At 54.1% G+C, this 13,069-nt stretch overlaps 1 protein-coding gene across 1 annotated transcript; it reads left to right on the top strand.

Moving 5' to 3' along the window:
- Nucleotides 1–775: 775 nt before the first annotated feature.
- Nucleotides 776–5,402, top strand: GPX4 (glutathione peroxidase 4). The gene is made up of 7 exons (XM_038772446.1): nucleotides 776–884; nucleotides 3,586–3,680; nucleotides 3,922–4,066; nucleotides 4,155–4,306; nucleotides 4,539–4,563; nucleotides 4,785–4,844; nucleotides 5,133–5,402. The coding sequence occupies exons 1-7, from the start codon at nucleotides 801–803 to the stop codon at nucleotides 5,163–5,165; spliced, it is 594 nt and encodes a 197-aa protein (XP_038628374.1). The 5' UTR covers nucleotides 776–800; the 3' UTR covers nucleotides 5,166–5,402.
- Nucleotides 5,403–13,069: the final 7,667 nt, after the last annotated feature.

A 13,069-nucleotide genomic window follows, 5' to 3' on the forward strand; every position in this document is an offset into this window, starting at 1 on the left:
GCGCTTGGGAAGTACAAGTTGGCAACATATAGAGACGGACCCTACCCAACAGTGGGAGATGCAAGCGAGGCAGAGCAACCAGTATGCTCAGGATCTTGGTAAGGACTGAAGGGTTTTCTGAACCTCAGAGGCCTGTGTGTTTTAGCTTGTGAAGTTTCGGGGCAAAACATTCTGGGCAAAAGTTTTTGCGCCTGTATATATGTTTGTACATATTTATTACTCTATTTATTTATTTTAATTGTACATATTTATTCTATTTATTTTATTTGGTTTATATGCTTTGTTTTGTTGTCTGTCTCCCCCTTCTAGACTGTGAGCCCGCTGCTGGGTAGGGGCCGTCTCTATACGTTGCATACTTGTACTTCCCAAGCGCTTAGCCCAGTGCTCTGCACACAATAAGCGCACAATAAATACGATTGAATGAATGAATGAATGAATGAATGAATGATGCACTTGTGCAGTACCGGCGCCCAGCCCCCGCCAAGTCACGTGTCCGGCCCCATCTCCCCGCTCGCCCTAACGCCATTCCCGGAGCTTTCCCTTTCCTGATTGGTCGGTTCTCCTGCCCGTCTAGCTCAGTCTCCTTCGTCCTCGCCCCGGATTGGCCAGATGACTGCGGGAGGGGGGCGGGAGGAAAAGAGAGGGGGAGGAGACTACTGGTAGAGGCGGGGAGGGGGCGGGGCCGAGGCGGGGCTTTATGACGTCATCCCAACGCCCGCCTGGTTGCGAGGGACTCTGATTGGGACGCTCAGTCAGGAGGCGGGTCGGCGGAGGAGGAGACTCGGGAAGGGGCGGTCGCCATGAGTCTCTTTCGCCTTGCCCGTTTTGCGAAGCCGCTGCTGCTCGGTGGAGCAGTGGCCGTCCCGGCTCTTCGCCGCACTATGGTAAGGGTCGGGCGGCTCGGTTTGGGGGGTTTTGGGGTTCGTGAGGCGGGGTGACCCGGTTCTTAACGTTTCCCCCCTCACCCCCCGGGGACCGTTAGCCGTCGCGGGGTGTGGGCCCTTCTCTCCCCTCAGGTGGAAGGAGCGCTTACTGCCCTCCAGCCTCGTTCTGACTCATCGGCGAGCCCGTTCCCCGGGCTCGGCCGCGTCCCAAACCGTCAACTTGAAGGCCCTAGATCTGGCCGACTTGGACCCGGGGTTGGGGGGGGGGGGGGGGGGGGGGGGGGGGGGGGGGGGGGGGGGGGGGGGGGGGGGGGGCGGGGGAAGGGGGCCGCTTGGTGGGAGGGGAGGACGAGGGAGGAAGGTCCTGAGGGAAATCTCCCTCAAACGGTGGAGTGGGAAGAGCTACTTCTAGGTGCTAGTTCCCTTCCTCCTCCGCGCCTACTCCATCCAGCTTTATCTCCCTCTTTTCCTGGCTGGGGAAGGGCAGGTGTATTTTTCTTTGATCTCCCTCGCTTATTCTTTAGTCCCTCCATTTCACCCCCCCCCACAATGGGGACGCCTGTGACCCACTAGCCCCCTCAGCGCCCCCCCCCCGCTCTCCCCCCCCTCAGCGCCCCCCGCTCTCCCCCCCCTCAGCGCCCCCCCCGCTCTCCCCCCCCCTCAGCGCCCCCCCCCCGCTCTCCCCCCTTCAGCGCCCCCCCGCTCTCCCCCCTCAGCGCCCCCCCCGCTCTCCCCCCTCAGCGCCCCCCCCCGCTCTCCCCCCTCAGCGCCCCCCCCTCAGCGCCCCCCCGCTCCCCCCTCAGCGCCCCCCCCGCTCCCCCCTCAGCGCCCCCCCCGCTCCCCCCCTCAGCGCCCCCCCCGCTCTCCCCCCCTCAGCGCCCCCCCGCTCTCCCCCCCCTCAGCGCCCCCCCCGCTCTCCCCCCCCCCCGCGCCCCCCCCGCTCTCCCCCCCCTCAGCGCCCCCCCCGCTCTCTCCCCCCCCTCAGCGCCCCCCCCGCTCTCCCCCCTCAGCGCCCCCCCCGCTCTCCCCCCCCTCAGCGCCCCCCCACTCTCCCCCCCTCAGCGCCCCCCCGCTCTCCCCCCTCAGCGCCCCCCCCGCTCTCCCCCCTCAGCGCCCCCCCCGCTCTCCCCCCTCAGCGCCCCCCCCGCTCTCCCCCCCCTCAGCGCCCCCCCCGCTCTCCCCCCTCAGCGCCCCCCCCGCTCTCCCCCCCTCAGCGCCCCCCCCCGCTCTCCCCCCCTCAGCGCCCCCCCCGCTCTCCCCCCTCAGCGCCCCCCCCCGCTCTCCCCCCTCAGCGCCCCCCCCGCTCACCCCTCAGCGCCCCCCCGCTCACCCCTCAGCGCCCCCCCTCAGCGCCCCCCCCGCGCCCCCCCGCTCACCCTTCAGCGCCCCCCCCCCCGCGCGCCCCCCCCCCAGCGCTCCATTCTCTCGCCCCGCCCCCCGGCGGGGCCGCTCCATTCTCTCGCCCCGCCCCCCCGCGCTCCCTTCTCTGGCCCCGCCCCCTCCGCGCGCTCCCTTCTCTGGCCCCGCCCCCCGGCGCGCGCCGCTCCATTCTCTCTCGCGCCCGCCCCCGCCCCCCTCATCTCCTTCGTCCTTCCGGGGAGGGAAGAGAAGTGAACGCCCCCCCCCCCCGCTGGGATTTTCCCAGCACCTTCTGTCCCGTGACCCACTAGACAGTATGGTGGGGGCAGAGGCCCCCTTCCCCCTCCTTCCCCCCGCCCCGTGGAATTACGGGAAAGGGACGTAAGGGGTGGTGGAGCAGGATCGCTTGGGGTCGCCGCCTTGAGCCAGGCTCACTTCGGACTTTAGGACTCTGGCCCCCGGGCCTGGGCCAGCTCTGATGATCATTACCCTTTGCGCTCGAGGCCAGAGACACAATGAGGAGTGAGCGGCTTATCTGGGGCCAGGGCCCGGGCTGGCGTAACCCGACCCACAACCGGGCAACCCTAGGATCAGTGCTACTGGAAACCCACTAGAAGTTTTCCTTCTAGCTAGACCCCGCGGGCATGCTCACTGAGCCGCAGTTGGTGATTTCTGAAACCGATTAAGTAACTAATCCGTCCAGTGAGCTCAACTAAGGGCCCAGCTTAGAGGTCTGAGGGAGAGCCGGCTTGAGCTGCCAGCTGGGGCAAGGTGATTCTGGAAGAGACTTTGCCGTGGCCTAATTCCAACAGCGAGGTGCCTGCGGGGAGGGTGTTTACTCCCCGGTTGTTGGCATCTTCCTTGTGGTTGTATGTTCCCAGAGATAAGGGGGTGAGGTGGAGGGGGGCTGGGTTCCAAGTGGTGGATTTCATTTCTCCATGAAGGGGCTTGGGGGACTTGTTCAGGATAGGTGGACAGTCTTGGCTCCTGTGTGCAGCTGCACAGGAATTGTGCTGGGGGTGGAGAACCTGCTTGGGGCGGGGAGGTGAGTTGGGGAGGGCACTAACACCCATCTGCTCATTTCACTTCTCTGTTGCTCAGTTTCCTCATCTGTAAAATGGGGATTCAATGCTTGTTTTCCCCCATTTAGATTGTGAACCCCATGCGGGGCAGGAGCTGAACGACCTGATTGTCTTTTATCTGCCTCAGTGCTTAGAACAACGCTTGACACATAGTAAGCCATTATCAAATACAATAGTAATAATAATATGGTGAGGATTCAGGGATTAGTTGAACCAATTGAGTCCTGCTCTTCTCCCCTTTACCCGTTCCGGCCTTGCAGTGTGCCTCCCCTGACGACTGGAGATGTGCCAATTCCATCTATGACTTCTCGGCTGAGGACATTGATGGGAATTCAGTTTCCTTGGAAAAGTACAGGTGAGGCGAGACAGGGTTGGCCAGAGCCCCTGCTGGCACCTCCCCTTCCTCCCCCCCAGCCACCAATTCCAAGCAGCTATTGGGATTGGCCTTCTGCCCCTCACCGTCAGGACCCGGGGAGACCACGGACACCACCCTAAATTCTCAGAGCTGTGCTGGCCAAGCAGGGTCTCCCTGCAAAAGAAGGGGGCAGAGGGATCTGTATCTGGGTCCCCTTGGGTGACGTCCTCTTCTGTTTCAGGGGCAAAGTCTGCATCATCACCAACGTTGCCTCCAAGTGAGGCAAAACCGAAGTAAACTACACTCAGCTTGTTGACCTGCACGCGCAATATGCTGAGCAAGGTTTACGCATACTAGGCTTTCCCTGCAACCAGTTTGGGAAACAGGTAAGTGAACAGCTCCCCATCAAGGGCCCAAAGCCTTCCCGGAATCTGTAGGTTTAACCTCTGTCCCATTCTCGACCCTGCCCTGCAGGAGCCCGGGACTAACTCCGAGATCAAAGAATTCGCTGCTGGCTACAACGTCAAGTTTGACATGTTCAGCAAAGTGTGTGTCAATGGGGACGAGGCCCACCCACTCTGGAAGTGGTTGAAAGACCAACCGAAAGGGAAGGGAACCCTGGGCAAGTGAGTGCCAGCCCTGGGATCGGGCAGGGGTGAGGGTGGTGGGAGGCTGCTGAAACCTGACAGGGCAGGTTGCCACAGTCGCCAGGTGAAAAGCTGAAAGTCAGGGGAGGGGGGTGGGTCTGGTCTCCTTGGGAGCTGGAAGCCCTCGTTGGTCGTGGGGGTTGGATTAGGGTCTATGTGAGGGGAGATTACGCTTTTGCGGACATCTCACTGTGCATTCTCTCCTTCCCAGTGCAATAAAGTGGAACTTCACCAAGGTAAGTTGGCACTCCCAGCTGTGGGAGCCTAGCTCCTCGGAGGCTCAAATCCTGGACCTCCTTCCTCCCTTCCTGTCTGGGCTGCTCCCCGCCTCCCCCTCTGCACCCGGGGTTCCCACCTCTTTCCTTTTCCTCCCATCCCTCCTCCCTGCAGTGTGTATGCCAGCCCCTGTGCCAGGCCTTGCATGTGCCCAGCGTGTCATCTTATCTTTATCCCACAGTTCCTCATTGACAGGGAAGGGCAGGTTGTGAAACGCTACGGTCCCATGGATGAACCTCGGGTGAGTCCCTGGGGCCCCTGGAGTGGGGAGTGTGTTCTATATGGGTCCATCTTCTCCCCATGCTGCCTAAGCAGCTGGAGGGCGGCTGGCTTCTGGCTGACCCCATCCTCCTTCCCCCCCCAGCCCCCGAAATTGGGCACCAGCTAAGCCCAGAATGAGTCCCTGCCCTCTGGACTTAATGGCCTGGTTTGGCCCCCACCTTTTGGGCCCCCCAATGGGGGCTCTGTGGCTGGGGTGACTCGTGGCCAAGGAGGGAATGTGACACCTGGTCCCCATTCCGTCCCCCAGGTGATCGAGAAGGACCTGCCCTGCTACCTCTAATCCCTTTCCCAGCATGCCGGCCATGCGGCCTCCGGACACCTTTGCCCCCACTGGTCCCCGGCGCCTCCCCCCCGCGTTTATGACGGTCTGCCTTCAAACCAGTCCTTGGTGAGGCAGACCCGAAATTTGCGTGCACCCCTGCGGAAGGGAGGCCTCCTGGGCCTGTGGTGGCTCTGTGTGTCCGTGACCCCATTCTACTTCAGTCCCTCTGGTTGCAATAAACAGTTATCGAATGAACCGTCTGTTTCTTTCTGCCCGTGCCCTGGGGCAACTGTTTGGAGGTGGGAGGGGCCGGGGCAACTTGAGGTTGCCATGGGAGTGGGGGAAGAGAAATGGTGCACAAAAGGAACACAGCGAGCCTGGGGCAAGCCCACTGGGGGATGGACCGCACCAGCTCTTCTCCAGATTGGAATTCAGCATTCCTTCACCACCTCAGTCCAGACTGTGTGTGTCCTGGCCCCTGCCCAGCTCATCCTTCTTTACAAAGAAATGGTCCCGAGCTTCTTGAATGCCGGGGGGCAGAAAGGCTCATCTGATGGGCCCGTTCCAGGGAGATCTGCCCGGGCCAGAGGATCAGTTGTTGGGCCTTGATAGCACTCAACCAATCAATCCGGTTTAAGGAGCGTATGCTATGGGCAGAGTACTGTACTGAGCTCTTGGGAGAGTACAGTCGAGGTGGTATAGAATCCCTGCCCACAAAGAGGTGAGTCTATAGGGAGAGAGACATCAAAATCAATTACAGGTGGAAATGGCGGAGTATAAGGATATGTACACGAGTACTGTGGGGTGACTATCTTCAAGTGATTAAAGGGTCCAGATAATAGTACAGTGCTCTGCACACAGTAAGCGCTCAATAAATACGATTGATAATAATTATGGTACTTAATAATGATGGCATTTGTTAAGCACTTACTCTGTGCCAAGCACTGCTCTAAGCGCTGGGGGGGATGCAAGGTAATCAGGTTGTCCCACATGGGGCTCACAGTCTTAGTCCCCATTTTATTCATTCATTCATTCAATTGTATTTATTGAGCATTTACTGTGTGCAGAGCACTGGACTAAGTGCTTGGGAAGTACAAGTTGGCAACATACAGAGAACCAGCGTGGCTCAGTGGAAAGAGCCCGGGCTTTGGAGTCAGAGGTTGTGGGTTCAAATCCTGGCTCCGCCGCTTGTCAGCTGGGTGACTTTGGGCAAGTCACTTCACTTCTCTGCACCTCAGTTACCTCATCTGTAAAATGGGGATTAATATTGTGAGCCCCACATGGGACAACCTGATCACCTTGAATGCTCCCTGGCGCTTAGAACAGTGCTTTGCACATAGCGCTTAACAAATGCCATTATTATTATTATATAGAGATGGTCCCTACCCAACAGTGGGCTCACAGTCTAGAAGGGGGAGACAGAGAATGAAACAAAACATATTAAATAGAATAAGTATGTACAAATAAAATAGAGTAATAAATGCGTACAAACATATATACATATATACAGGTGCTGTGGGGAGGGGAAGCTGAGGGAGTGAATTAGTTCTCCAAGGGAGTGGATGTAGGTAGAGAATTCATTTGTCCAATCGCATTTATTGAGCGTTTACTGTGTGCAGAGCACTGGACTAAGCGCTTGGGAAGTACAAGTTGATAGAAGGTGACCCAGAACTGAGCCCTGAGGGACTCCCATAGTTAGAGGGTAGGAGGCAGAGGAGGAGCATCCAGAGGGAGAGAGGAGGAATACCAGGAGAGGACGGTTGTCAGCGTCCTGGATAATGTTTCCAGGAGAAGCGGGCGGTTGAGGAGGATTAAGACGGAGCAGAGGTCATTGGATTTGGCAAGGAGGTCATTGGTGACCTTTGAACGGGCAGTTTCTGTGGAGTGAAGGGGGCGGAAGCTCCAGTGCAGGTAGTTGACCAGAAGCAGTGGGTGCAGACAACATGCTGAAGGAGTTTGAAGAGATGGGGTGATGACCGGAGGGAGTCTTGGGGTCAAAGCAGGGTATTTTTAGGATGGGGATCCATGGGCATGCTTGAATGCAGTAGGTGAGAAGCTTTTGGACAGTGAGCAGTTGAAGATTGTCATCAGGGAAGGGGTTTTGATCAAGTGTTAAGGGGTGAGGTCAGATGTGCAGGTGGAGGGGGGTAGTATTTGAGAGGGGGTAGGAGATCTCTTGAGAGACTGCCAAAGAGCGGGCAGGAGGAAGTTGGGGCTGGAGAGGAAAGGACGATCTTACGTGATGGTTTCGATATTATTGATGGAGTACATAGCTAGGTTATTAGGGGCATAATGGGGTTGCAGGGGGGTGGCAGGAGGTTTGAGAGAGTCTGAAACAGCTGGTGCAGGCCAAGGGCTTGGGATTCAATAAAGAATGGTGAAGCATTTTTGCCAGGCGGAAGAGAGGGCAGAGTTACAGAAAGTGAGGATGTTTGAGCTTTCCACCGAGCCACGCTGCTTCTCTCAGTTCCCTCCTCTGTAAAATGGGGATGAAGACTGTGAGCCCCCTGTGGGACAACCTGATCGCCTTGTAACCTCCCCAGCACTTAGAACAGTGCTTTGCACATAGTAAGCGCTTAATAAATGCCATCATCATTATTATTATTATATTTGCATCAAATAACTATCACCTGTCCACATGTTTTGTTTTGTTGTCTGTCTCCCTCTTCTAGACTGTGAGCCCACTGTTGGTTAGGGACCGTCTCTCTATGTGGCCAACTTGTCCTTCCCAAGCGCTTAGCACAGTGCTCTGCACACAGTGAGCATTCAATAAATACGATTGAATGAATTGTGTTAACGATGTGCATCTAGCTTCAATTCTATTTGTTCCGAAGACTTGCCACCTGTCCACGTTTTGTGTTGTCGGCTGTCTCCCCCTTCTAGACTATGAGCCTGTCGTTGGGTAGGGACCGTCTCTCTGTGTGGCCAACTTGTCCTTCCCAAGCGCTTAGTCCAGTGTTCTGCACATAGTAAGCGCTCAATAAATACAATTGAATGAATGAATGAATGAGATGCACGGGGTTGGCCTGGTGTCTCCATTTCTGCCAGCAGCAGGCTGCAGCTCATGCACAGGAGTAGAGGAAGCATACTGGGGAGGTGATCCAGGGTGGTAGGAGATTGAAGGCAGGTGAGAGGAGCCGGTGATGTGAGTTCAATGGAGAGGATGAGGATTTGTATGTCAACAGAAGGCACCGTGGACCACCTCCTTCTGGAAATATAATCCAACTTCAGCTTCACTGACCTCGTCCTCTCCCTGGTTCTCCTTTTCTCTCTGGCCGCTCATTCTCCGTCTCTTTTGCGGGCCCCTCTTCTGCCTCCCACCCCCCGTGGGAGTCTCTCCAGGCTCAGTTCTGGGTCCCCCTTCTATTCCATCTACACCCACTCCCTTGGAGAACTCATTTGCTCCCATGGCTTCAACAGATGATTGCTAAATCTACCTCCCTAGCCCAATCTTTGTCCTTCTCTGCAATCTCGCATTGCCTCCGGCCTTCAGAGCATCTCTATTTGGATGACCTTAAACTTAGCAGGAGTTAAACTTAACTCCTCTTCCAGGAGGCCTTTCCAGACTGAGCCCCTTCCTTCCTCTCCCCCTCTCCATCTCCCCCATCTTTCCTCCTTCCCTTCCCCACAGCACCTGTATATATGTATATATGTTTGTACATATTTATTACTCTATTTATCTTGTACATATCTATTCTATTTATTTTAGTTTGTTAGTATGTTTGGTTTTGTTCCCTGTCTCCCCCTTCTAGACTGTGAGCTCACTGTTGGGTAGGGACTGTCTCTATGTGTTGCCGACTTGTACTTCCCAAGCGCTTAGTACAGTGCTCTGCACACAGTAAGTGCTCAATAAATACGATTGATTGATTAACAGGTCTTAAACAGAACCCCTCATCTTCCCACACAAACCCCGTCCTCCCCCTATCTTCCCCATCCTATAGACAGCACTACAGCGTGGCTCGGTGGAATAGAGCATGGGCTTTGGAGTCAGAGGTCATGGGTTCCAATCTTGGCTGCGCCACTTGTCAGTTGTGTGACTTTGGGCAAGTCACTTCACTTCTCTGGGCCCTTGTTACCTCATCTGTAAAATGGGGACGAAGACTGTGAGCCCCCCATGGGACAACCTGATCACCTTGTAGCCTCCCCAGTGCTTAGAACAGTGCTTTGCACACAGTAAGTGCTTAATAAATGCCATCATTATTACCACAGCACCTGTATATATGTATATATGTTTGTTCGTATTTATTACTCTATTTATTTTACTTGTACATATCTATTCTATTTATTTTGTTTTGTTAATATGTTTGGTTTTGTTCTCTGTCTCCCCCTTCTAGACTGTGAGCCCACTGTTGGGTAGGGACTGTCTCTATATGTTGCCAATTTGTACTTCCCAAGCGCTTAGTACAGTGCTCTGCACATAGTAAGCACTCAATAAATACGATTGATGATGATGATGATGATATATGTTTGTTCGTATTTATTACTCTATTTTACTTGTACATATCTATTCTATTTATTTTATTTTGTTAATATGTTTTGTTTTGTTCTCTGTCTCCCCCTTCTAGACTGTGAGCCCACTGTTGGGTAGGGACCGTCTCTATATGTTGCCAACTTGTACTTCCCAAGCGCTTAGTATGGTGCTCTGCACCCAGTAAGCGCTCAATAAATACGATTGATTGATTGATCCTCCCTGTCTCACAAGCCTCATTCAACCCACGTATTCAATGTCGCCAAATCCTGCCCTTTCCCCTCCACCCAAACTGCTATCCAAGCACTTATCCTATCTTGTCTTGATTAGTGCACTAGCCTCCTTGCCTACCTCCCTGCCTTCTGTCTCTTCCCCTTCTCCAGTCCAGGTTTCACTCTGCTGCCTGGATCGTTTTTCTCCAAAACCGCTCAGTCCACGTTTTCCCACTTCTCAGGAACCTCCAGTGGTTGCCCATCCACCTCCGCATCCAACAGAAACTCCTCACCATCATTCTTAAAGCACTCAATCAGCTCGCCCCCTCCTACCTTACCTTCTGATTTTCTGCTACAACTTAATCCCTACGCTTTGCTCCTCTAACCCCAACCTACTTATTATAGCTCGATCTCGCCACCAACCCCTCACCTCTGGCCTGGAACTCCCGCCCCCTTCATAGCTGACAGATGTGCATCTAGCTTTATTTCTGTTTATTCTGGTGACACCTGTGCACATGTTTTGTTGTCTGTCTCCCCCTTCTAGACTGTGAGCCCGTTGTTGGGTAGGGACCGCCTCTATATTTTGCCAACTTGTACTTCCCAAGCGCTTAGTACAGTGTTCTGCACACAGTAAGCGCTCAATAAATACGGTTGAATGAATTGAATGAATGAATGATCACTCTCCTCACCTTCAGAGCCTAATGAAAAGTATGTCTCCTCAGTGCGGCCTTCCGTGACTAAGCCCTGATTTCCTCTTCTCCCACTCAATCAGTCAATCAATTGTATTTATTGAGCTCTTACTGTGTGTAGAGCACTGTACTAAGCGCTTGGGAAGAACAAGTTGGCAACATATAGAGACAGCCCCTACGCAACAGTGGGCTCACAGTCTAAAAGGGGGAGACAGAGAACAAAACCAAACATACTAACAGAATAAAATAAATAGAATAGATATGTACAAGTAAAATAAATAAATAGAGTAATAAATATGTACAAATATATATATATATATATACAGGTGCCGTGGGGAAGGGAAGGAGGTAAGATGAGGGGGATGGACGGGGACGAGGGGGAGAGGAAGGAAGGGGCTCAATCCTTTGTATTGCCCTTGCAATTGAATTTGCACCCTATATTCACCCCTCTCTCAGCCCCACAGCCCTGTTGGGTAGGGACCGTCTCTATATGTTGCCGACTTGTACTTCCCAAGCGCTTAGTACAGTGCTCTGCATATAGTAAGCGCTCAATAAATACCATCAATTGATCTATCCATTCATATTAATGTCCATCTCCCCCCCCCCAGACTGTAAGCTCACGTGCAGGGAACATGCCTACCAACTCTTTTTATAATGTACTCTCCCAAGTGCTTAGTACAGTGCTCTGCACACCATAAGCGCTCAATAAATACAATCGATTGAGACTGAATGGGACATGACGATGACTTTGGAGGGGGGTCAAAAGATCGGAGGTCTCTGAGGGGCAACAGGACAGATTTGCGGGGAGTGAGTGTGTTGGAGAGAAGGCTGGTGAGGAAGCTGTCGTCAGAAAGTGGCATTTTGAACTTGGTGGGGTTGAAGATCGGTACGGTCGCCGGAGATGATGAAGTTGAGCGTGTGGCCAAGTTGACGGGTGGATGAGCTGGGGTGGAGTAGGAGGCTGGTGAAGTTGAGGAGTGAGAGGAAGTGGGAAGGTTATGGGAAACATTCATGCGGATATTAAAAGTTCCTGAGGATCAGTATAGGGATGGAGAAGAAAGGAATGTGAAAAAGGGTCAAATGTTCCAGAAAGTTGGAGCCCGGGGGGTGGTAGATGACCATGACTGCACATAGTAAGTGCTCAATAAATACGATTGATGATGACTAGTAACTGGAGTAGGGGTGGTAGAGGCGGGGATGGTATGGGCCTCAAAGAAAGGAATGGGGGAGGTGGGATGAGGTGAAAGTGGTACTGGGGAGAAGGAAACTGACTACTCACAGTGAGCCCACTGTTGGGTAGGGACTGTCTCTATATGTTGCCAGCTTGTACTTCCCAAGCGCTTAGTACAGTGCTCTGCACACAGTAAGCGCTCAATCAATACGATTGATCGATTGATTGATTACTCCCCCTTTTCCAGTGAGTCTGGGGGAGTGGGAGAAGATGAGGCCCCCACTAGTGAGAGCAGCAGGGGACACAGTGTCACCTAGTCTGTAACCCTTCTCTAGCCTGTAAGCTCACTGCGGGAAGGGAATAGTTCCCACACTGCGGGACTAGGAAGGGAAGGGAATACCCTCCTCTGTTATGGTGTACTCGCCCATGCGCTTAGTACAGTGCTCAGCACACAGTAAGGGCTCAATAAGCACGATCGATGAATCAGAGGAGAGCCTGGTTTCAGTGACGGTGAGGAAGAGCAGCGATTGGGGCAGGTCAAGGATGAAGGGAGGCTTCCCCGGGATAGAGTGGGGGCACTTGGCTGGGGGTGGGAAGGTGCGGGGAACTGCCTTCGATTCAGTGGACCACTCTTGTCTTCTGGAAGCATTATCCAACCTTGATTTCACTGACACCGTCCTTTCCTGGTTCTCCTCCTGCCTCTCTGGACGCTCATTCTTGGTCTCTCTTCCGTCTCCCCCCACCACCCGGGGGTCCCTCAAGGCTCAGTTCTGGGTGCCCCTTCTAGTCTCCCATCGACATCTCTAGGCCGTAAACTGGTTGGGGGCAGGGAACGTGTCTACCGACTCGGTTATATTCTAGTCTCCCAAGCGCGGCTCAGAGGAAAGAGCCCGGGCTTTGGAGTCAGAGGTCATGGGTTCAAACCCCGGCTCCGCCAATTGTCAGCTGGGTGACTTTGGGCAAGTCACTTCGCTTCTCCGGGCCTCAGTTCCCTCACCTGTAAAATGGGGATTAAGACTGTGAGCCCCCCATGGGACAACCTGATCACCTTGTAACCTCCCCAGCGCTTAGAACAGTGCTTTGCACACAGTAAGTGCTTAATAAATGCCATTATTATTATTACTATGCTCTGCACAAGGAAAGCACTCAATAAAAATACTCTCCCCCTCATCCCCCTCTCCATCTCCTTCCCTTCCCCACAGCACCTGTATATATGTATATATGTTTGTACAGATTTATTACTCTATTTATTTTACTTGTACATATCTATTGTATTTATTTTATTCTGTTAATATGCTTGGTTTTGTTCTCTGTCTCCCCCTTCTAGACTCTGAGCCCACTGTTGGGTAGGGACTGTCTCTATATGTTGCCAACTTGGACTT

Source organism: Tachyglossus aculeatus, chromosome X1 (assembly GCF_015852505.1).
Source record: "Tachyglossus aculeatus isolate mTacAcu1 chromosome X1, mTacAcu1.pri, whole genome shotgun sequence".
Lineage (NCBI taxonomy): Eukaryota > Metazoa > Chordata > Mammalia > Monotremata > Tachyglossidae > Tachyglossus > Tachyglossus aculeatus.